Source organism: Rattus norvegicus, chromosome 15 (genome assembly GCF_021556685.1).
Source record: "Rattus norvegicus strain SHRSP/BbbUtx chromosome 15, alternate assembly SHRSP_T2T, whole genome shotgun sequence".
In the NCBI taxonomy this organism is placed as follows: Eukaryota; Metazoa; Chordata; class Mammalia; order Rodentia; family Muridae; genus Rattus; species Rattus norvegicus.
The window spans coordinates 5,449,954-5,475,372 of record NC_141548.1 but is presented as its reverse complement, the minus strand read 5'-3'; the positions used below and the strand labels follow the sequence as shown (position 1 = coordinate 5,475,372).

General features: G+C 43.4%; 2 protein-coding genes across 2 annotated transcripts; both read left to right on the top strand.

Annotated features, from left to right (window-relative positions):
* Positions 1-2,297: 2,297 nt before the first annotated feature.
* Positions 2,298-10,220, top strand: LOC148000704 (uncharacterized). Its single transcript, XM_087586956.1, has 5 exons — positions 2,298-2,398; positions 3,149-3,308; positions 5,888-5,986; positions 7,223-7,369; positions 9,420-10,220. The coding sequence occupies exons 1-3, from the start codon at positions 2,308-2,310 to the stop codon at positions 5,949-5,951; spliced, it is 315 nt and encodes a 104-aa protein (XP_087443082.1). The 5' UTR covers positions 2,298-2,307; the 3' UTR covers positions 5,952-5,986; positions 7,223-7,369; positions 9,420-10,220.
* A 2,029-nt stretch (positions 10,221-12,249) lies between these two features.
* Positions 12,250-19,112, top strand: LOC148000703 (disks large homolog 5-like). The gene is made up of 5 exons (XM_087586942.1): positions 12,250-12,500; positions 13,239-13,401; positions 14,567-14,698; positions 15,157-15,333; positions 18,546-19,112. The coding sequence occupies exons 1-5, from the start codon at positions 12,350-12,352 to the stop codon at positions 18,628-18,630; spliced, it is 708 nt and encodes a 235-aa protein (XP_087443068.1). The 5' UTR covers positions 12,250-12,349; the 3' UTR covers positions 18,631-19,112.
* The last annotated feature ends 6,307 nt before the right edge of the window (positions 19,113-25,419 follow it).

Sequence of the window (25,419 nt, the reverse complement as noted above, 5' to 3'; positions counted from 1 at the left end):
AGAATAAAAAAATTTAAAAGGCATAACAAATGCAAAAGATTGTGGTGCCATTCCATAGTCGTGATGTGTTTCTTCTGTGAGAGCATAATGGTTAACTCACTTCTCTATGACTGTCTTCTTATTTGAAAGTAAATAATGGGATCATCTGTGGAGTGGTTGGTAAAAATAAAAGCATTGCCTAACATGAATAAGTTCCTCCAGAGCATGTGCTTAACATTCTAGGTATAGAGCAATTAGCTGGGGGGATTAAAAAGAAAAACCAAACAAAAAACAACATCAATGATTAAAATAAATTTTGAATGCTGGGATTAAGGTGTGTGCCAACTGTGATAGGCTTTGTAGATATTTCTAATAAAGAAACACAGGTCCTGTCACAATTCTAGCAGTCGCCAGCAGAGAGAGCTGTGAGGTAGTGTGTGCTTCTTCCTTTCCAAGATACCCCATGGACTCAGGCCTGCATCCAGTGAGCTGGAAGGAAGAGCAGCCTAGTTGAAACTGCTGATGTGTTGATTACCTGAGACCATATGAGTTAACTCTCTTTTTCATGCCTGTTTTTCTTATTTGAAAGTAAATAATGTGATCATGTGCGGTGTGGGTGGTAAGAATAAAATCTTTAACATGAAGAATAGGGCCATGAAGAGTGTGGGTAACATTCTAGGTACAGAGTAAATAGAGGGAATTACCAAAGAAAACAATGGGAATTCTAACAACAATTGCAAAAAAAGAAGAGAAAAAAGGAGAAAAAAACTTTATGGGTGCTGGGATTAAAGGCATGTATCAACACTGACCAGCATTGTAGGTATTTCCAATAAAATATTAACAAACAAACAACCCTATTATTCTTTTAGCAATTGCAGCGGAGAAGACTGAGAGATCGTGTGCTGCTGCCGCCATGCCAAGATTCTGTAGCAACAACTTCCTTGGTGATAGGAGCCTGTATGCAGCAGGCCCCTTGGTGGGCCTGTCATCTCACAAAAAGATGCTTCAGTAATCCAAAAGATTGGACTCCAGTATACTTCAGGCCAGGAAAGAAGCCAGCTACCATGGGTGAAAGAACAAAGGAAAAATTACATTGGAAAAATCTGTGCCTTATTTGGCAGAAATGACCCTAAACTTCTGAGGCGTCCACCATCTCCACCCCTCTGTTTTGAGCTTTGCATAGCGATGCTTTCCAACTCCAGGTGGGAGTCAAAGCCAGAGCCCTTCCCAGAGAAGCCATACGTGTTTTTGTCTCTTACATCTGTGAGGTTAGGAGGCGTCATAGCACAGACTGAGCACACCTAGGATAAGAACACAGAAGCCACACATGACAATGCCAAATGGACTTTCCCCTGAACTTATGGACCCACTAAAATTGAGGTTTAACCTGACCTCAGGCTGTTCGACTCCCTGCCCATCCTGCTGATTCTTATGTTTGTTAGGAATAAAGTATCAAGGGGCAACCCCCAATATCCTCATGCCTGGACTTGGAAATTAAGGAAGACAGATATTGGAGAAGTGATGGCTATCGGGCTACAATGGAGGAACACGCAGTCCAGGTTGACCTTTACTCACTGATGACCAATTTAATTGTCTGAGTGTATTTGAGAAAGGGAGGATGTCCAACTTAATATGTAAAAGAAGGGACAGAAATTTATGATTTTATATTTGCCCTGTATCTGATCCCCTATATTCCCAAGAAAAGGGAGTTTTTATTGCAAGAAGTAGGATTATTAACCATTGACTTTGTGAAATACATGGACGTGTATGTGGAAATAGTCCTGGCTATCAAGGAATGCACAATAAGCAAATATTATTCAGGTTTTATAAAATTAAAAGTACAGGAGAAATATATTGGCCTCTAGGAAACAGGGAAACTTTGGGAATTGGACTGTATGTATGTGCATTGTCTCAGGTGTAGACTTATTATTGAGAGAAATCTCCCTCATTTATGGTCCCTAGAGATTTGGGTACTAACAAAAGTCTCTTATCCAATTCAGGGTTGTAACCAACTCTCCCCATCAAAAGCATTGATGACATCCGATGAAGCAGAGAGAAATATCTAACTTTGGAGGAGAAGTTGCCAAAGGATATTCCCTGGGTCACAGGAGAGGCTGCAGAAAAGGGCCCCATAGAAATTGGTTGCTTTGGGGAGAGCTGGGTAGCAGGGAGGCCATAGAACTTCCCAGTGACATCATCAGTAATCTCTTCCTTGGACAATCTCTTGTATCTAAGAGAGCACTAGAATCTTCTGTGACGTCACCAGTGTTGTGGTGACACCAACTGCCTGTGGAATTCTTTCAGTGCCTTTTGGGTTCACAAACAGGCATGTTTCACCAGCTGCTCAAGCTAGTTCAGAAGGAGAGGGGAGACCAAGGAGAGACCAGAACGAGGCAGAAGAAAACTGGCCTTCTGTCCTGTAAGTACGGAAGAATGAAATCATTCTGGGGAAGGCACAGTGAGTACTAGGTAGAGTTGGGGAACTTCCTCCAGGAGGCAGGTTTGAGCTGAGCCTTTCAGGAGTTGGCCTTACAGGCAGGAGCCTTGGAATTTGTCAATTGCAGACCAAGAGTTAAGAGTCCTGATGATTAATTTGACAGAGAGCCAGGAATTGGCAGGCCTGCAGTTTCTTTTCTATGAGCTTTTTAATTTCTACTGCCAAGGAATGCCAGGAGGAAGCCCTATGAGGATAACAATGTGGCCATTCATGGTTGGGTGCTGAAGCACTTCATCCTCTAGATTCCTGTAGGTTACTAAGTCTGTGGTGACAACAACAAGGAAGGATGAACCCCCTAGTCATGAATTGAGGTCTCAGACACTTTAAGCTTGAACACACGATTAGGGTTTGATGGTGCTATGAACTCCAGGATTGACCTGCTCCACATCTGATATCTGCTGACAATGTCCCAAATCTTTATGTCAGAGGTAGATTCTGTCTTTCACGATGAGGGATCATGTAATAGTGAGTGAGGCTTATGTATGGCAATGGAGGTTGGGAAGAGGGAAATAGCTTAAGAGTCCACATTAGAGATAGCTTTTCTTCTCTTTCAGGGATTCAACAAGTCTCCAGCCTTTCCTCTTCCTCAACCTCCATTTTGAGACTCAGAATGGTCTTTTCTACCCATGGGCTATCCAATATGTACATTCACTTGTGTTTATCTATCTACAGGGTTTATTCGGAAGGCATCATCAGAAAATTTCATCAGTAACCATGAAAAGCGTATAAAGAAATTGGAGGAACTACAATCTGAAATCCAGAAGTGTAAAATCGAGCGGGATGAACTTTCTCAAATCCTGGACCTTTATGTCAATGATGGTTTGAACTACAGGTAGTCATTATGCCCTGTAACCTACTGACTGTCTTGTGCTCTCTCTGCTAAGCCAAGATTTCCTCACATTAAGAAAGTGTTTCACCTCTCATCCTGGACTTTAAGGAGCCTTGGCAGGTGCTGGCCTGTGAGAGAAGCTAGGTGCTGTGTGTTTAGGGTCAACCTCTCTTGTACTTGACCCTGAGCTCCTTGGAGTTGGATTGGATTTTTTTCAACAGCTGGAAGGACCTGGTCACACTTGCTGCATCTAAGTGTGTGAATGAAATGCCTGAATGTCCTCACTCTTACTCTGATTTAGATCGTATTGAAAGACCCCCTCCCAAAAAGGGAATTGTACAAGCCCAAGGCCCTCAACTATAAAAGTAAAAAATAAGTTTTTAGATATGTGAGACAAGCTGACCCATGATTTAGACGAAACAGACCAGAAAAGATAACAAAATGCAGAAACCAGACTAAATTATGGACATTGCTCCATGGGCCACCTGACAAGAAAAAAAGACAGTCCCTGAGCCCCCAGAAGCCCTGACCACCCTGTACTTTTTGCTAACTCACTGTTATGATTATAGCCAAAATAGATAACATACACGTATGCCTCATTTACTCCACCAATCACATCCCTGTAACCATACATCTGCTTCTATAAGCCTGCTTCTGCTCCCAATACACTATAAAAACCCGTCCCTGGTTCTGCTAGGCGCGCCAGTCTTCCGAATTGACTGGGACGCCCACAGATACCTGTGTATCCTGATCAATAAAAATCCTCTTACAGATTACAGCCTGTGGACTCGGTCTGGTCATTGGGCTTGAGGATCTCCCTCCTGAGGGAAGATTCTCTCTGAGAGTCTTACATATGGGGGCTCGTCCGGGATCGGAGATCCTCTGCCTAGAGACCACCGACCACCCACCGGGAGGTAAGCTGGCCAGCATTTGTCTTGTCCTGTCTTGTCTTGCTTTGTGACTTGTTCTGTAAATGCTTAGTTACTTGGCTTGGGTCTAAACCGTTTGTATTTGGGCGGGCCAGAGAAGGAGCTGATGAGCTCGGACTTCTCCCCCGCAGCCCTGGAAGACGTTCCAAGGGTGTTTGGAGCCCAGTTTTTTGGGGGGGCTCAGTCTGTATCGGAAGGATACATGGTTTTGGGTTGGAGGAGAGAGGAGAGAGTCGGATCCACTGAAGGATTCAGACCCTCGTCGCCTCTGTCTGAATTTTTTGGTTTCAGTTTGACACCGAAGCCGCGTGGTGCGTCTGTCTGTCTGACTGTTGAAATTGTTTGTCTTCTTTGTGTCCTAATTTTCTTTGAACACCTGTGGAAATTGGTTATAGGATTCTTTGTCTTGGTCTTGTTTGTCTGGGCTGTTTTCTGTGGTATTGTCCAGTGTCTTTTTGGCTTTTGTTTCGTTTTTGGACTTTGGACAGACGACTGTGTTTAAAATCATGAAACTATTTGCTTTGTTTGTCAAGGAGTTTTACTTGGTCCTCTTGGTGCTTAACTTAAAAGTTAAAAGTTAAAAATAATTTGCTTGAGAAAAATTGTTTTCTGCCGGGGAGTTTTATCTTTCTCTCTTGAGCCTCCTCCCCAAGGAGAGATGCCCCTCCCTTTGCTCCCCTTGTCCAGTCTAGCTGCTGTTAACAGTTGTGTATGAAGAACTCCAGGTTAGTGAGTGACCCTGTCTGAAGCAGGTATTAACAAGAGCCTGAAAGCTTTACCTTAGATCCTGAAGAAAAATTCTCCCTGTTGCTTAAACATTCACAGCTTCTAAGGAAGGGACAGCACAGAGTAGAAAAATATAGGGGCTGAGGGTGACAAGCATGCAGGCCTGCTAGCAAGCTGCAGGCTGCACGTGGGCAGTGGCGCAGCTCAGGCCAAGTCAGCGTAAGAGGAGTTTCAAGGTGATGAGGCCGGCTGGGGTTGACGCTTTGACAACAAAAAGATAGGTATAGAGTTAGTGGTTGTTTTATAAGACTTTTGGCCCTGAAAAAAAATAATAATTCCAGTTGCTGCCTTCAGTGGCCAGACCTTCAACACTTGCTCACAGAAGGAGAGTGTTCATTAAGAGAAGTTCTTTAAGGGAGCCTGCCATATCTGCTGGCCCTATTCCAAGAGAGGAGTTGATCTCCAACATTAAGTAACCTTCCCTGTTAGTCATCATTGACATGGAGAGTGCCTTTGATCCTATCCCCACAGCAGCCAGTTCCTACCCCTGTGGTCAAAATGCCCCTGGTTGGGGGACAGAGAAGCCCCTGAGATAGTTTCGGAGGGAATCTGCAACAAACTGTGAAGAACTTTGTTTTGCCAGTCAAAATTTAGAAGTCAGGCTTTGGCTGTGGCCAAGGTCAGGATTAATGTTTTCTTTTCCATGGGCCTTTAGCCCACTGAGACAGTTTGGTAAAGGGCTGCTACTGAGGTCCTGAAAGTCCCAGGTGAATAGGTGTACAATTCTTATGTCAGCCACTTGGCATCTAGCACCCAGGTCCTAACCATTTCTCCATCCTTTTGTTATTAGTTCTTAAGTCCAGATGCTTCTGTGACAGAATGGGAAACACGACCAGTGCAGTCACTGCTTCATTCTGCCTTTTGCAGTCTCCTCCCGCCTGGTTCCCTCACAGCCTTTCCAGTCCAATGTGTCTCCAAGAAAACAGGCTAAAGATTTCACCTTAATTCTCCTTTGACTTGTCTCTGGTAAGAGCCTTTTGCTACATCAGCCCAGGTAGAAGAGTGAAAGAGGAAAAAGAGAAGAAAAGAGAGTAGATGGCCTAGGCAAGGGATAACTGAAGTTCTCCTTGTAACACAAGCTACTTCCCAAGATATTACCACTAATCCAGTTTCTGTGTCAATATGACCCCCAAAACATAATCACCTATCATTAGAGCACATTTGCTGACACACTTTTATTGTGGTTAAATTTCTAATACATGCCTTTTGAAAACACATCTAAAAGTGGGGTGGGCTTTTCCAGCTGGATTCATGACCTCCTCCCTCCCACTCAGCACCCGTACTCAAATCTCCTGTGGACATCTTGTTTCCTAAACACAGGTGTGGCTGTCTCTTTTACTTTTCTCCATGGGATAGTTTAGTTAGAATGACCTTACCGCACCCGCCCATCAATGACTGGCTTTCTAGCTTTAATGACTTAGGAAAATTTCTGTTTGTTGATAATGGAAATCACCCACTGTATAAAGTCATTTGCTCCTGCTCTCAAACAGAGGAAAAGAAAGAGAGAGAAGGTCTGCCTGCTGGGGATAGTCAAGGAAGGTCAAGGCCTGTTGGCAGATTTTTCAGCCTGCTGAGGTATGGAACCGTAAGAGAAGGTGTACCTGAGGCTTAAACTTCTATTGACCTTGGTGGAAAAAACGGAGAAGTTTGGGGAATGGGAATGAATGCATTGTTTATTTTAACAATTTGTTCCTGTCAGCTTGTGGTTATGCTTCCCACAGTGCTATAGTAAAACAGGGCTTTGAGAAATGTGCTTGTTGTTTCCTTGTACCCACCAGCAGCCCTTTCATAACTGTGTCTTTCCTCTTCTTTTGGCCTTTCCTATTATGATCCTCATCTGCCCCTCAGAGGACCTTTCCACTTCCTACCAGTCAGTCCACCAAAGTAGGGCCATGCCGTTTCAGGAAACTGGAATTTGTGAAAAGCCCATTGAGTCTGGAAAGCAATATCCCCCAGGATATGTCCTGCAGCTCAGAGTAAGATGTTGCAAAAAGAGGAAAACTGACTGATCTCCCACTTTGTGCTTTCAAAAAGAACAAATACTTCAAAAACTTAGATTCTCCCTCCTCCCCATTACAGAATCTGACTTCAGCCCTGCACACTGTGCTCTCCTGGATCCGTGGATGCTAAGCTGCAGGTTCTGGAGATGCCAACCCCTCAGATGAATTCAATGTCTGCTCAACTCAGTCCATTCATTCACAGTTCCTGGAGTCATTGTGTCCACCGACCCAGACGCCCATCGCCGGTCGAGAGTATTCCACGCAGCGGATCGAGTTCCAGCAAGCAGAAGGATCTTCAGTCACAGAGCACATTGCGGACCTTACCTGACATGCTGGACAGAACTAAGAGGTTAGTGAGAAACAAGTGTGTGTGAATACGATCCTATGCGCCATCTTCTGGGCAAATACAGAATTACATCCTATTACCTTTTTTTGGAGTCCGAGGCTTCCTTCTAGCCTCTCATGTGCCTCTGTTCAAGACATAGATGCAGATATTCAGAGCCAACCATTGGACTAAGCCTGGGGACCACAATGAAAGAGTTAGGGAAAAGCCTGGAGGAGATGAAGGGGATTGGAACACAATATGAAGAACAACAATATCAATTAACTGGAGCCTTCAGAGTTCCTCGGGACTAAACTACCAACTAAAGAGGATATATGGTCCTGGCCATGGCTCCTGATACATAAAGTGTAGAGCACGTGTAGCAACAACTGGCTCATCTGACATCTCTGGGAAGGGAGGCAATTGGCCCTCTAGAAACTTGATGTCCCAGAGAAGGGGGATGCTAGAGGGGTGAAGTGGAAGTGGGTGGGTAGATGGAGGAGTGCCCTCTTAGAAACAAAGAGGACTGGGAGGGTATGGGGGTTCAAAGTGGAGAGATCAATGATGGGGATGACATTTGAAATGTAAACAAATAAAATGACTAGTGTATAATAGATGGTGACAGATGTCTCCAAAAGGACTAGATATTCATTATCTGTAACAGGTTCATTGAAAGTCAAACTCCATAATTGTTGTGACTTACTTATTATTGAAATTTCACATAGATGAACCCAGTCACCATTTTAACTTCTCTCCTTGCATTAGTTACCTTTATAAAACAATTTAAAAAGCAATTAGGGTTTCTACTCTCTTAGGCTTTGATACAGTGCCTCATTTTAGCTGTCCCTCTCTATGTTCCCTCCATTGCTGCCCTCTCCCTGTCTCTTCACATTTCACATTCCTATCCCTGATAGTGTCCCTCAGCAATCCATGAGTGAACTTGTACTTCCCTAAATGAGGACAGTCTGGCCCACGTCCCTAGACCCTTACACTAAACTGATCATACAGTTACACAGATTGAAGAATCAACAGCTAACATCCATATTTAGGTGAATATGTATCCCATTTGTCTTTTTCAGCCTGGATTACCGCATCCAGAATGACTTTTACTAGATCCATTCATTGTCCTGCATATTGCATGCTTCCTTTTTGCCTTTTGTAATTGTTAAGCAGAAATGCAGTCTGTAAATGCACCACATTTTCTTTATGCATTCGTCCGTTAAGGGACAACTTAAATATTTCCAAATCCTAAGTATTATAAACGAGCTTCAGTGAACATGGGTGAGCCAAGGTCTCTATTCTAGGATGAACCAACATCTGGACATGAGACCTGGAGTTGTATCTTAAGGTACAACAATTTTCACCTTCCTGAAGAACCATCATACTGATCTCTGAAGTTGCTGTAGAAGTTTGCCTTTCCACCAGGAGAGTATGAATGTTCACCTTGCTCCATAACCCAGTCAGCTTGAGTTGTCACACGTGTTATTAACCTTAGTCATACTGACTAATATGAAAAGTGATCTCAGAGTAATTTTGATTTGCATTTGTGTGATATACAAGAATGATGAATATTTCTTATGAATTTCTCAGTCATTTGAGTTTTTTCTATTATGAATGTTGTGCTTAGATATGTAGCACATTTTAATTATTTTTCTTGATATATAGTGTTTTAGTTTTTCAAATACATTTTTATATTAGCCTGTTGGGCCCTACCTTGGAGTGTTTCCCTTCCCCCTCGCTGTGCCTTTCAGCCTGCTGTGGCCAAAAGTTGTTTACACTCTTGGCAGCTGCTCTCGGACCCTGATTTGGGGCCAGGACCTTCCATGGCACCCATTCCTCTTGCTGAGCCTTTCAGCTTATTGATGTTAAGAAGTTGTTTATGCCCCTGTGTTGGGGCCAGGACTTGCCACGATGCAGACTTCTCCTGTTTTCTTACTTTTCTGGTTGGGGATTTTCACCTGCTTTATTGTTTTTCCACGGCTTTTGCCTCTGGTATATAAGGAGATCTCAGTAAAGCCCGGAGAGCATTCTTTTAACACGAATGACCCAAGTGTGTGTTTCTTCTTAACTCTTATAGGCCTATGCCCGGTCCTCAGTGTCCTGATGACACAGGCATCATCAAATGGAGGTCCCACCAAGATCGGGAAAGAGAGGACAACCTGATGAGATGGTCCCAGGAAGCCGGCCAGTGAAGGAGGGACACATTGGGGAAAATGGGCCAGGAAAGGTCCCAGTAAGCAGGATACAGAAGGACCGTGGGAATTGAAAGCACATGCAAAAGAAAATAAAGATTTGGGATAGTGGTGAATAAACCTTGTAAAAAGGGACCAGGTAATAATGGTAAAATGTTTTTGTGTACGTGTTCTTTTAGATTTATGCTAAAATCTAGAGAAGCAAAGTCAATTCTCATAGATGCTTTTAGTCTTTGGACCCTGATTAGAGACAGTTTACACCCTAGACAAGAGAGAAAATGGTTTGAGAAAAACAGTCCTCCCAGACTCTCCACAGATGCTTTGGCAAAAGAAGGAAAATGAGATTAAGCTTTTTAAGAGCTCTCCTAGGGACATCCTGCCTCCTTGCTGACTCCTATTAGAGAAGTGCTTATTTCTGGTTCTGGGTCCGTTAAGAAGAATATCTGGGTCCTTTTGGTGGGACACCATCTAGCTCCTTCCCTCTATGTGTATTGTCTGTCCTTGTTGCACCAAGCTGTCCACGGATGTCAATTTATGTCTGGGTTTTGCTTCTCGTTGCTTGAATGTTTTGTGTTTCATGCTTAAAAGAAAAAATGGTGAAAACTTTAAATGCTGGTTGATTCCCCCCTTGATTTAGTTTTAAGTCCTTTCAAGAAAAGAACAAATAAATAAAAACAGTTTCAATTGACCTTTGGAGCCCTGCATCCTAGATAACTGGGGGCTGGCTAAATGTGTACACTAGCTGGTCTTAAAGGTGCAAGTAGCTTCAAAGCTACTATGGTAAGGGAGCTGGTGTCTGTTTCTCTTAGAGAAATCTGTGACTGTGATTATTGGATTCAACAGGTAACAAGGTGCTTCATTTAAAATGATAGCTACAAAAAGTAAAAATGGTATTTGATCTAAATACTAAAGATATGTATAATCACTTCATTTTTTTCTGTTTGGTTTTAAATGTATAATACGCTCTACATGTCTTGGCTATAGGTTACTGGCTTTTTTTTTTTTTTTGGTTCTTTTTTTCTGAGCTGGGGACCAAACCCAGGGCCTTGCGCTACCTAGGCAAGAGCTCTACCACTGAGTTAAATCCCCAACCCCAGGTCACTGGCTTTTAAGTTATTGGGTATGGTTAAAATTTTTAACATTGGTAACAGAAAGTTGGCTTAAAACTGGAGTCATTGTAGACAACATGTGGCATGAGCCAAGCCAGGGAAACAGGTCTAGATTGGGATAATATTTTAATATAACTCTTATCATGGAAACCGGACTTTAAAAGAATTTAGGGAAATGTCTCTTTGCTGAGGTATTAGAGCCTGCACCATCGTTCCTTCATATGCAAGGCTTGGCTGCCATACTTTATAGCATGAGGAATGGACTTGGTGTTTTGGAGAGACTGGATTTTGGAGGATAGATAGTTTGGTGGAGGGTGAGTTTTGCTTTCCAAAGTTATGCTTGTGCTCTGGGGTTAGGAGGGAAACTTGAAGATTGTGGCTAATGATTGCCAGTGTTACATTGACTACAGTTTACAGTCTGATCACAGACAGACTCGGGATTCTAACTCGTACATATTTGTGCTTAAGAAAAAGTCAAACAGGTGGAGACTGTGACAAGGGTTAATGGGGCTATGGAACTTATAAGAGCATGACAGCCTGCTTCCTCCAACTGCTATTTCAAGAAATACATATAGAATGATTATAGGTTTAAGAGATTGTTTTTATGCTGTTTCTTGCACTCTTGGGTTGTTGTGAAATATTTCATTTCTTGTGTTTCCTTGGGTTTTGTTTGACTTGACCATACATGTGTATGGCTTTTCGAAAGAAAAATGTATTCATTTTTATTTATTTTGGTGAATTGTTCTTTGGCTGACTTTTGTCTGTGGTTGCTCTGAATGCAGTTCCCTCGGTGGCCAGAGGAGGGCACCAGATACCGAGTTATAAATGATGGTTAAGCACCCTGTAGGTCCTCTTGAGTGAAGCCAGCAGGTTGCCCAGGTCGAACTCCAGTTCTAGCTCCCTGTGCACCATGCTGTGCTAAAGCTTCTCTACTTCCTCCTGCTCTTCCTTGGCCAGCAGCACCTCTGCATTTTGCCCCTCCATGGCTCTGGCTTGGGTCTCAGTTCCCTCACTTTTGGGGATTTTAACTTTAAGAATGGACAGAAAGATTACAATTTGATGTTTGCCCTATACCTGAGAAGCATTTTGCCAGGAAAAGGGAGTTTCCATTGCACAAAATGGGATGGTAAGACAGAGATTTCAGGAAAAAACATGGGTGAATATATTGAAACCATGCCCCCTCTCAAGGTACACTCCATGAAACAACATACTCCAGCTTGCATACATTTAAAGGTGTAGGAAAAAAATATTGGCCTCTGGAGAACAGTAAAAATTGTGGGAATTGGACTATTTGTCACATGCATGGACCCTGGGGTTTATACATTTCAGGAAGAAGAATATCCATCATCCACGGTCTTTAGATCTTTGGCTGTTAACAAAGATGTTCTATCCATTTCAAGGCCTGATACAACTCTCCCTCTCCTCAGCAACTGAGTTGTAATGAAGCAGTGAGAACTCTGAAGCTCTGGAAGGAGAGTGAGCGAATGGGTGTTCCTGGCTCAAAAGTGAGTCTCTGGAAAAGCCACTGCAGAACCTGGTCAGTCTGGTAGAGGTAGTTAGCAAGTAAGCTATGGCATTTCCCACTGACATCACCGGTAGTGTCTTCCCTGGAAATTCTCTTGTATCCAGGAGACACTAGAATGTTCTGTGATGTCACCAGTGTTGTGGTGACACCAACTGCCTGAGCGATTTCCCTTCTTTTCCTAATGTGTTCCCCAGGAGGCATGTTCTCCAGGATCCTCAGTCTCTTTCGGAGGGACAATCATATCCATACAGGCACCAGACCAAGGCAGAGGGAGGCCAGCCCTCCATCACGTTGGAGAAGAAGACGAATGGAAAGGTCCTTGAGGAGGTCAAGTGAGTACTGGGCAGGGCAAGGGGGATTCCTGGAGGAGGTTGGCTTGAGCTGGTCCTTCCAGGAGTAGGACGTATGATTTAGAGCCTCAGTCTTCCTAAATGGCTGACCCAGATTCAACAATTTCTGATCATTAGTTTGACAGAAAACCAAGAACTGTTATATGTCAAGGGGCTTTCCTTGGATCTCTTTAACGCCATGGGAAGTGTCAAAGAATACCAGGATGAGCCTTTATAAGAATAACAAAGAATAACAGGATCGGCTGTTGAAACACTTCATTCTCAGCAGTGTCCTGTAGATTACTTGGGTAATTGATGCCAAGAGGGATACTCTCCTGGTCATATATCAAGGTCTCAGTTACTTTGTCCTTGAACACACATGATTAGGGATTCAAGATGTTAAGCAGTTTGAACTCAAGGACTTACCTGCCTCACATCAGACATTAGCTGAGAACGTCCTCCAATTCTTCTTGTTTAGGCCAGCTTTAGAATTTCAGTGCCAGAGGAATGGCTTTAGGAGGTATGGTCTATATCTATGATGGCATATGTCATCCTATGGCGATGATGGTGGGGAACAGGGACCTAGCTGAGTTCAGCTTAAAGATAGCTTTCTTGCTCTGTCAGGGATTCACTGTATCTGTAGAACTGTTCATCCTCAGACTTCTGTTTTAGACTAAGCATAGTTTTCCTTGACACTGTGTCCACATATATGCCTGTTCACTGGTGTTTATCTACCTACAGAGTCTGATCAGAAGGCATCATCCCAACCCTCCATGACACCTGTTGAGGAGGAGAGAATGAAGCGTCTGGAGAACATCAAAATTGCTCTCCAGAAGATGCAGAAGGAGAGAGATGAACTCAGGAGAATCCTGGCACATTACCCGGGAAAGAATTTAAATGACAGGTAGTCACAATGCAACTTCTGTTAAATCCACATTTCCTCACATCACAGTAGGCTACAACTCCAGGGTGTCCTCATGGTCAAAATCACTTTCCTGATTGCATCAGAATGTGAAGTCCAGATGGGAAAGAGATGGTGGCACAGGCTATTTTTACAAACGTAAATAATAGCCTGTGGCCTGAATCACAGTCTGGGAGTGAGTGTACTAGTGTGTGAGCTCTAGGTGTGTGGTTTAAGAAGCCTGGACAGGTGTTGGCTTGTGGGAATTTCTAGGTGCTCTGATTATGACCAATCATTGTTGTAATTGACGTGGAGGTGCTTTGGGTTCAGTAGGTCCTGTGAAGAGCTGGAGGGGCCTAATCCCACTTGTTGCCGCATAGTGTGTGACAGGAATGACAACAGGGGATCATTGGTGTTCTCTGATTATATTCACTGTATTTGGAGATAATGCCACAGCCTTGTATTTAATTGGCATTCTAATTGTATTTGAGAGAGAGAGAGAAAGAGAGAGAGAGAGAGAGAGAGAGAGAGAGAGAGAGAGAGAGAATGTGTTTTGTGTGAGTATGTGTGTGTGTATGCATGTGTGAGTGTGTTTTTGTGTATCACTTAAGATCTGGGTATTCTATGTTCTGATTTGTCCTGAGAATTATCCTGTGTCAATTTCCATGGCATGATAATGATGAGGGTGAGAGCCTCACTGTGAGCAGTAGAACATTTCACATCTGCTCAGGTGGATGCACATGGGAATCTCCTGGTGCGTGTTATAAATTCTTTTCCCTGTAAATACTGTTCATGTTCCTTTGGGTTTTCATGTAGCAATAGATTCTATGATTGAGAATTGTTACCTAAGAACAGGAGAATAGTCTTCATGGGTTTAAGTTGGAGCCTGGATCGTGGCACAGGGTCCTCGAATGTTCTTGGCAAGCTAGTCAATTCCTTCAAACTCCCTCAGGGAGCTCAAGCAAATCAGCTCCCTCCTTTTGTTTGCTGGCACTGCTGTCCCTGTGTCCATAATAATAAACTTATAAATAGCAAATGGACGCAATACCAAGGATCAAGATGTGGCATGTCCTAGGCTGGGGTAGTTCAGGATTCAGTCTGAATTCATGTAATTCTTGAATCCTTCATTCATAATGTTATTTCATCCTTGGACCATGCCTTACCACAGGAACAACTTTGAGTCCGAGATGCTCACGAAGCAGCACGAGGAAGTGATGACCGACATGAAGAAAATGAGCGAGCAGGTCAATAGAGCTTTGGTCAAATGTACACACCTCACACTGGAAAATGACTGGTACTGGTGAGTAACTTACAAGGCTGTGACCCCAGCACAAGGCACAGCATGTGTCAGCCCATTCTTATGTTTGAAGTAAAGTGAGGATCAGGCTTTATAGTGTTTGAAGCAGACCAGGAAGCCTGTGTCTAAGGAAGGCTCTAGGACACACAGGACACAGAAAGATTGGCCTCCAAGCGACATTCTAATAAAATGGACAAATAAGCACACATGGGGATTAAGTCCTCTTCTGGGAAAAACTTGAATCAATGGTGTCAGGTTTTTGAGTAGTGCCCTGAGTCTTCTGGAATGTTGCTCTTTTCTCCATTTGACCTGACTCTAGGTCATGCTCCATGGCTACTCTGGACTTGGACTATAATCTGGGGCTCTCTTCCGATCAGGACCCTAGAAGGAGCAATGGACTTGGAGAAGTGGGAGGAAGTTGGAGACTGGCTGGGAGTCACCATTTTTTCTTTGTGTCTCAGCCGCAGCTTCTGCCCCCTCCTAACTGAGTTGTTTGAGCTGAAGAACAATGCCCAGAGAGCACGGCATGAGAACAGGGAGCTTCTATGGGAACAGATTGCACTGGAAGAGTCCATTAAGGAAACAACAAGGATCTGTGGGGAAGCCAGTATGAAAATCCGTGTAAAAAGCAGCCTCAGGTAGGATGAATGACGCATCAAGGGCAGGTTTTCCTGATATCTAAGCATAAACCAAGTCAAACCAGTTTAACCTTTCTCCACCTTATCCAGACACTCTCCTAGGTCTCATCCAGTTGTTCATCTCTTTGAACATTTACAAAACTTTCTGTGATGTTAGCTTCATGCAAGAAACTGGAGGATTGACAACCAAATCCTCCTGCTCAACTAGAAAATGCATTTCCTTAAGGGGGATCTGTTGATCACACACTGCACACTTACATGCCATGAGGTAGCCATCTTTGTAGTGCACAGAACTGATTAGAGTTCAGTTCAATTGCCAAAAGATGGCTCTCATTGTCAATTATGATGGGGCTTCTGGACTTTCTCTCCTTTTCCCCGTACATTGAAAATCTTCCCTTCTGCCTGTCCAAATCGTGGTTTACAGTGACAGAGCTTGAGAAGCAGTTTGTCCGTCCTGTTTTATGTCAGTGTTTTAGTGTTCTTTCCTGTGGCTTATGTCCTGGAGCTGACTGGATGAACAGGGATGTAAGAAAGACTTCTCTCAGGGTGAGGGTTTGTGTGAGATATGTGAGGATTAAAGGGAAATTTTTCTCCAACTCTCCCAACCTAGTGTGCCGAAGAAGTGCATTCCCTACACAGGTTTACTCCATAAGGGATGGATAGCAATGTCTAAGCTCTCACTTGAAACATTTCCTTTGCCTCATCTCTATTCAACAATATATATATATATATATATATATATATATATAGAGAGAGAGAGAGAGAGAGAGAGTGAGAGAGAGAGAGGGAGGGAGAGAGAAAGAAGAGGAAACACAATTTTTCCAATTAGTTTTAAACTGTTCTTAATGGGGTCTTGATCACTATTGAAATTATTTACACTGGGAAAACTATTCATCAACATTGACATTACTTGGAGAAAAACTCAGGAATAGGGTACAGGGATGTGAGGAGAGGCTGCCGTGTGAAATCTATATACCTCAGTATAGAAACTGCTGACTCAGGGCTCTTCTGCCTTCTTTGCTCTCGGTGTATAGTAACACTGGAAGGTCATGTGGCTTGTTGTGTCTTCTCAGCATCCTGGTTATGTTAATCATTACCTGCCACCACTTTCTTTCCAGATTGGCCTAATTGGTTGAATATACCTTGGCTTTGGAGTTTGGCCTGGAATTTGTTAATTGAAAGATTAATTTGCTTAGAGTTGAATCTGCAAGCAGAAGATGTCCAGGAGTTATGCTGAGGTGGAATCACATCTTTGCCTCAGACAGAAACTTAGGCTCAAAATAGTCCACAGCACTCACCCTGTGTTGTGTTGTGGCACTCTTAACCATTGTTATTCAAAATCATTTGATGTGAGTGAAAATCATCTGTAAGGAGGGTTTAGAACAGTGATGACCCTCAGACATTGCTGGAGGTGTCAAATGGGTAGCCCTGTGAGAAGCCATGTACAACTCTTGTGAAAGTACAACCTTTTGACACAGCGATTCCAGAACAAGAAGTAGGTGTGAGCAGAGAAACTGTGGTACATTAGTGTTGTAGTGGTTCACCTCAGAGCAGCCATGAAGCAAAATTACCCAGATGTCCATCAGTCAGAAAGTGAAAAGGTACAATGTTGTCCAGCCCTTCCATGGACTGCGGCTGAGTTTGATTATACCTGCCAGCATTTGGCTTTGAATTAGCCTTCTCTTACTGGAATTATATCTGATAGCATCCCAGTCCAAGTTTTACCTTGGATTGTGGTTATGGAGATTTCCTAGCTGTTTGTGCTGGTAGTTTGGCTCCCCTGTCAGGTACTGTATGGTAAAGGGACCTCATATTGGAAAATGCAGCTCACTTTGCATGCACTGGGAAACAGTGAGCAGAGGACTGAAGAAGCTCACCTGCCCCCCCCCCCCCCAGTGCTCTGTTTCCTGAAATCAGCCTCCTGTGCACAGCCTTGTGAACTTGCTAAGCAGGCTTGGCTAACAGGCCTAGATGTCACATTTCTAATTTCTGATTTTCAGGGGAATATACTTTATTGGCTGAGCTGTCTTTAGGCTATGCTCACTGTGTACTTACCCCATTCCAGGTTTTTTTTTTCTTATGCCACAATAGTAGACTGGGTGATCTCTTCTATTACCATTAACTGGGAAACTAACCACATTCTGCAAAATACTCTACTTGTATGTGTGAACAAATATATTTGGGTGATTTCAAAAGTGTGTATGTCTGGGTGTCTGTCTGTCTGTGTCTGTATACATTCCTGTCTCCATGGACAATATAATCTTCTAACGACCAGGATGAGGAGAGAATGGAGGAAAGTCTGCAGGACCCCCTGAATCAGAAAAAACTGGTCACTGAGCAAAAGGCCTTGTCTGAGAAGATGCAGCATCATTTCGGTGTCACTGAGATGGTTTGAAAGCACAGGATGAGAGGACCCAAGTAGATTCCCTGTACTTATAAACTGTCTTATTGGGTGTGTGACTTTCTCCATAGTTCTCAGCATCTGTCAGCTAGGAGCAGCTCAGAATATTATTCTTGTGCATTTAAAAGAAATTCTGTCCATGAAGTGTATGTGATCCATAGAGATTCTGGCTACTGTGTACTGATCCCTCCAGTCTGAGCTCTCTTTTATTATCTGAGCCCAGTGCCTTTAAGTCTCCCCATAAATAGTTTTACGATACCCATAAACAGAGGAGTGGTACAGTTTATTTTCTGCATGAGAATCTCCTTTAGAGTTCAATGCTTAGTCTTGGCAAGATTTCCATGCACCATATTCTTGCCAAATATAATATCACTTCAGTGTGCATGTACTTCTTGAGATATTGTTTCTCTGGGTCTTTGCAGACATTGAGGTTGTCAGGTGGACCCCAGGCATATTCCTGCACTGGAGGAATAATAATAGTCTTCATTGCAGACATGGCCAAGCTTCCAAGGCCTTCCTATTGTTTTCTAGGTTGTTCATATCTCTCCTCAAATGACATTTAGACATTGTAACATGATATTAAAATATAATATATATGTACGATTGGAATTATCTGCTTTTCACTGTTCGATTTTTAGCATTTTGAAAAGCTGAGAAAATATGCAGGCCTGTGGGATCTCTTACCCTTCTCTCTTGGGCATGAGTGAATGACCTCAGATGAAAGATTATTCTGCATTGTCCTGCTGAATTGTGCTGCTGTGTATGGGATAAGTGGCATGGCAGGTCCTCACCAGGCCTTTTCCACCCCTAGGTCTGAAAACTGCAGCAGAAGCTTTCCCAGGGCCCAGACCAGGACTACAGCTCTCAGAGACAGGACTGTCCACCAGGAGCACTGAGGGTGCAAAGATTGACACCACCTCCCGCATCTCAGTCCTTGTAACCATAGCAATCCTGGGCTGAATTTGAAAGAACTTGAGATGTGGCATGGAACATGCCTCACGTTTAACCTTTTGACGACTTGTCCACCAACAACCAACTACACCGAATGAGGCATCTACATTCCTCTTGAAGAGATTTTTACCATCTTACCTGCCGTTCTGCTGTGTTTGCAAGGCCAGCAACAGGCTGGAGTTATATGTTGAAAAATCAGCAGGAATTGAATGCTGACTAATTTACTTGTTATATTTAGTTTTTAGTTTGAAATTTGGTTGTTTTATGCATTTGGTTTTATTTGTTTACATTTGAAGTTTTGTTATTTATTTGTTAACATTAGTTTTTAAATTAATATGCTATATTCTTAAGGCTATATACATTGAACTCATTGACTCCCCACTTTAAAATTTTCTTAAATAAATTAATGTTTGTCTATAAATAAAAATGTGACCTTTAATCCCTCACTCACAAGACCGTCCTGAGGCGTGTGCGGTTCTTCCTCCTGTAACAGCACAAGTGTAAGGCAACAGTGGTTTTCTGCAAGTCTCATGCAGCTTAGGCTTCACCATCAGTTCACAGCCAGCCAGAGCTGCACAGGAAACTGTGCTCTTGATGTAGACAGTTTGTCATGCTCTGTGGAACCCACCTTCATGATGAAAAATATCCTTGCTTTATCCTGGGGCTCACAAATTTAGCTTCCTTTATAATGACAGACAAAGGAGAAACAGAGAAGTATTTCTCTAATACATTAGAGGAAATAAAACCATTCAGTGTGGGAATATAAAAAGCGATCAGGACACACAGAGCTGTATGCCTCTGCATTCCTTGTAATAAAGCATCGGTTATAACTGCAGATTTATTGAATTCCAGCAATTTTGGAGAAACGATATTTTTAAAATTTTTTATTATATATATATCTCTTTACTTACATTTCAAACGTTATTCCCCATCCTTGTTTCCTTCCTTAAGCCCCCATTCCCTTTCCTCTCCCTTCCCCATATGTGTATCCCCTATACATCCCCCTTATTGTTCACCACTATTCCCCTGCACTGCCCCTGGAACATTTTCTCTATTGTTTTTGTTGGTTTGTTTGTTGTTGTTCTTTTTCTCCCATTTTTATTAAATTGGGCATTTCTTATTTACATTTCAAATGTTATTCCTTTTCCCGGTTTCCTGTGCATCAGCCCCCTAACCCCTCCTCTTCCCGTTCTAAATGGGTGTACCCTCCCCACCCTACCCTCATTACTGCCCTCTCCAAAATTCCCTTCACTGGGGGTTCAACCTTGGTAGTACCAAAGGCTTCCCCTTCCAGTGTTGCCCCAACAATGCTATTTACTGCTACCTATGCAGGGTCAGTCCATGTGTAGTCTTTGGGTAGTGGTTTGGTCCCTGGAAGGTCTGGTTGGTTCTTATGGGGTTGCAAGCCCCTTCAGCTCCTTCAGTCCTTTCCCTAATTCCTCCAATAGGTGTCCCGTTCTCAGTTCAGTGGTTTGCTTCTGGCAGTTGACTCTGTATTTGACATGTTCTGGCTGTGTCTTTCAGGAGAGATCTATATCTAGTACATGTCAGCCTGCACTTCTTAGCTTCATCCCTCTTATCTAGTTTTGGTGGACATAGATAGATAGATAGATAGATAGATAGATAGATAGATAGATAGATAGACAGATAGATAGATAGATTGATAGACAGATAGAAAGATAGATATGGTCCACATGTGGGGCAGGTTCTGAATGGCATTCCTTCATTCTCTGCTCTAAAATTTGCCTCCCTATCCCCTCCTGTGGATATTTTTGTTCCCCCTTTAAAGAAGGAGGCTTCACTCCTTCTTTAAAGGGGGAACAAGAATACCCTTGGCAGGGAAGAGAGAGGCGAAGATTAAAACAGAGACTGAAGGAACACCCATTCAGAGCCTGCCCCACATGTGGCCCATATATATACAGCCACCCAATTAGACAAGATGGATGAAGCAAAGAAGTGCAGACTGACAGGAGCCGGATGTAGATCGCTCCTGAGAGACACAGCCAGAATACAGCAAATACAGAGGCGAATGCCAGCAGCAAACCACTGAACTGAGAATAGGACCCCCGTTGAAGGAATCAGAGAAAGAACTGGAAGAGCTTGAAGGGGCTCGAGACCCCATATGAACAACAATGCCAAGCAACCAGAGCTTCCAGGGACTAAGCCAATACCTAAAGACTACACATGGACTGACCCTGGACTCTGACCTCATAGGTAGCAATGAATATCCTAGTAAGAGCACCAGTGGAAGGGGAAGCCCTGGGTCCTGCTAAGACTGAACCCCCAGTGAACTAGACTGTTGGGGGGAGGGCAGCAATGGGGGAGGGTTGGGAGGGGAACACCCATAAAGAAGGGGAGGGGGATGTTTGCCCGGAAACCGGGAAAGGGAATAACACTCGAAATGAATATAAGAAATACTGAAGTTAATAAAAAAAAAGGAGTGAAGCATCCACATTTCAGTCATCCTTCTTGAGTTTTATGTGGTTTGTGCCTTAGATCTTGTGTATTTCGAGTATAACCAAGAGGTGGGGATGCAAAAGAATCAAATGGATAGCTTGACGCCAGAGGTTGGTGGTGAACACCTGAGGGAAAGATCATTCTTCCAGAGTCAATTGGCAGGTTTCTTGTAACTCAGCTTTGCCAGACTACTTGTCTTGGGTCCACAGAACTCTCTGAGTTGCCAACACCAAGGTATGTTCTACCTAATACACTGGACAGTGTAGAAGGAGATGTCAAAGCCAGATGTCACATTTGCACCTATGTAAATAAAAAACAGAGATCATTTACCCAGAGAGGATTGCATACAGGTAGCCAATGCTCTGATAAATTATGGGATCCTGAGTTAACTAACACATGGTCTCCTAGAGTAAGATAAAAGTGCCTGCTTGTTTTTATTGATTCCTTTTCTGGGTGAGTAGAAGCTCACTACATCGGACTGAAACTGATCATAGAGCAACTAGAAAGCTCTGCTAGGAACTTTCACCCTAATTTTGCCACTCACTAGGAATGCTGTCATATAATAGCCCAGCTCTCACAGTCAAAGCCTGTAAATAACAGTCAAAGATGTATGCATAGTTTGGAGTCTTTGTTGTGCAGAATTCTGGGCAGGTGGAAATAATGAACAAGACATTAAAGGAAACACTATGAAAACTCTCATTAGAGTCCAGGAAGTGTGGAAAGGCTCTTCTTACTTTGGGCTTGCTGTACTCCATACAAGGAGGGATTGAACCATAGAATATTCTGTTTAGAATATACACCCCCCCATTGCTTCTGAGTCTTAGAGATCAGCAGTTGGCAGAATTCTTCAGCTTTTTTATTCTTGAAATCCTATCCGTCCAGTTCTCCGTAAAGTCTATTAATTACTTTGACTATCGGAGAGACCCAGTGAACCTCTAAATCTACCAACAATATCCCCTAATTTGGACCTAGTGGTAGTGAACCTGCATGAGCCAACTGGGCATCAAAAAGGACAAAGCAATTTGCAAAGGACCTATGTGGTGATGTTTTACACTCTTACAGTTATGAGGTTAGGTGGAATTTTAACATGGATTCCTCACAACTAGGTCAAGAACGTAGAAGCCACAGATGACAATGCCAAATAGACTCCCTCCAGAACTTCTGGACCTATTAACGTTGAGCTTTCACCTGACCTCAAGCCCTTCCACTCCCTGCCCAACCTCCTGAATCTTATGTTTGGCATGAATACAGGATCATGGTCCAAACTCTAACACCCTCAGGCCTGGCCCTGGGACCTCAGGAAGGTTGATACTAGAGAAGTGACATCTAATGGACCCGCGGAAGAGCAATCTCCATCCACGTTGTCCTTTGCTCACTAATATCTGGTTATTTTTTTGAGAAAGGATTTGGAAGTTTATCATCTGAAGTAGGTGCAAAACATTTAAAGTTGTATATTCACTGTGTAACTGGGTTCACTATGTTACCAAGATCATTGCAACAGAGTCTCTGCAAAACAGAGACTTTGTGAGTACACATCCATGAATATATGTAAAGAAAGACACCTTGGAAGGAATGCACGATAAGAAAATGAAATCCAATATCCAATAAATTAAAGGTCTGGAGGGAAATACTGCCTTTTGGGAAAGAGGAAAACCTAGGAAATTGGAATGTATGTCACAGGACTGGATCTGGGAATAAAATTATTATGCAGAAGAATCTTCCATCCCGTGTCCCGTGACCTTTTCTCCCCATGCCAAGCCCCTGACGAAATCTGCCCTTTCAGAGCATGTAACTACTAATGGAGCAAAGAGAAATCTCTAGCTTTAGAGGGAGGAGATATGGAAAGGGTTCCATTGTGTCACTGGAGAGCCTCCTGGAGATGGCACCTCAGAATCTGGTCACCATAAGGAAAGCTGGTTAGCAGGAGGCCCTGGCAGTTCCCAGTGACGTCATCCAAATGCTCTCCCGCAACCTGGCCTTCTAGAAAGAGTAGCGTAAACTGCAATAAAAGGATACACTTGAAAGTAAAACTTGGACGAAATGCCCTGGCTTATCTACATTATCACTGTGAACTGTGACATTGCTCTCTTGGCTTCTGTGGCCAGACATGAGGGCTCTGAAGATATGCTGCCTCCTGTGAACTGTGAATGAGCTTGTGTCACACGAAGCGAAGCATGTGAATGCAGTGAGAAGACAGTAGGAGGACCTTGTGACACTGCCCTCCCAATGGAGACATGGAAGTGTTGACAATCACAGTGGGTGAGTCTCAAGCTGCACTTTGAGACCCAGCAAGGCTACGTTTCACCTGTCAGCTCACTTCCTGCACATCCACCACAGGCCAAGGGCAGGCTCAGATGAAGCTCTGTTGAAGACAGGTGCTGTCCCTTGTGAGCTGCGTCCCAGGGTATGCGGAAGACCATTCAGCATCCTGTGATGTGGGAGATCAGAGTAGTAAGAGGCAGACAGAGGGGACAGTTCTTTGTTAGTTCTTCTTGGCTACCATAACTACATCTTCCAGGCTAAGGATTTGCTCATGGAAGTCTGCTGTGTCACATGTGTAAAGGCCAAGCTGTCTGAGTCTCAATAACACAACTGGCTCCAGGCTGCTTTCTCTCTCTCTCTCTCTCTCTCTCTCTCTCTCTCTCTCTCTCTCTCTCTCTTTTTCTTTTTTATTAACTTGAGTATTTCTTATATACATTTCGAGTGTTATTCCCTTTCCCGGTTTCCGGGCAAACATCCCCCTCTCCCCTCCCCTTCCTTATGGGTGTTCCCCTCCCAACCCTCCCCCCATTGCCGCCCTCCCCCCATAGACTAGTTCACTGGGGGTTCAGTCTTAGCAGGACCCAGGTCTTCCCCTTCCACTGGTGCTCTTACTACTCAGCTATCAAAAACAACGAGTTTATGAAATTCGTAGGCAAATGGTTGGAACTGGAAAATATCATCCTGAGTGAGCTAACCCAATCACAGAAAGACATACATGGTATGCACTCATTGATAAGTGGCTATTAGCCCAAAGGCTTGAATTACCCTAGATCCCTAGAACAAACGAAACTCAGGCTGCTTTCTCAGTCACTGGGATTTACACGCAGTCCTTCGTACCTTGTCTTCTAGAACCAGACATTCTTTTCTGGCTTCATATGGACAAGGCATATTTTCTCACTCTCTCTTACTAGAGACCAGTAGGAACACATATATTGGACAGCCATGCTTATTGTCTAAACTGCTGGCGTCCATGTACAGCATTAGTGGGTACAGCATCATATCTCAGCATCTCTTACTGTAAGGGTTGGAGCAGAACTCCCACATCTCATCCTCCGTGACGATGTAGATTAGACCCATCAGATTAAATAAAGAATTGAAAAACTCTCCTGGGGGTGAAGTGGTAAGGAAATCATGTTGCCGTCCCATAAATGCACTGCTATGAGCAAGCTTCAGACAGTCTGGGGGGATGCAGCCTGCATCAGAGACCACAGGCCTTTGGTGGAGAATGATTCAGTTCAAAACTGGGGAGGGATAAGGATGGTTGATATTGTTCCAGTAGATCTCACTGCCTATAAAAAGAGTTTCTTCCAGATCAATGAATGGTTCTTGTAAAGCAGCTCCTGGACTGGACTACTGAGACCAACCATGAGCCCACCAGACTGGTGCTTTCCAACCAACAGACAAAAGTATCCACTCTGCGAATGATACATAGATATCTACAAAGAATACCAGGATGGATACAGAGTTTCTTCAGTTCCATGAATGAGGGATTCAGCAGGTGAGATGGCAGCAGATAAAGGTAATTGTTGCCAACTCCCTACACCTGAGCTCCTTCCTAGGACCTACATGATTGACGGAAAGAACAAACCTCTCACAACTTGTCCTCAGATTTTTATGTAGTTGGATTTTTCCGGTCTTGGTCCACAGAAGCAAAGACATCTGGTTTTCCAATCCCATTTGACACGGGACCAGTACCTTCAACCGAATGTTCCTTCCTGGAAAGCTGCAGCCTGTCAGCGTGGCTCAGTGGTTTGTGAACTGCAAGTTCCCATCTGGGAAGGTGGTCGTGTTCATCCAGCCCACCTGCCCCCATTGCAGAAAGACCCAAGAAATCCTCAGTCAACTGCCTTTCAAACCTGGTCTTATGGATTCGTGAACATCACAGCCACTAACAACATCAATGAGATTCAAGATTAATTACAACAGCTCACTGGATGGAGAACAGTTCCTCAGGTCTTCATAGGTAAAGAAAGACTGCATAGGCAGACACAGCGATCTGATCTACATGCAACAGA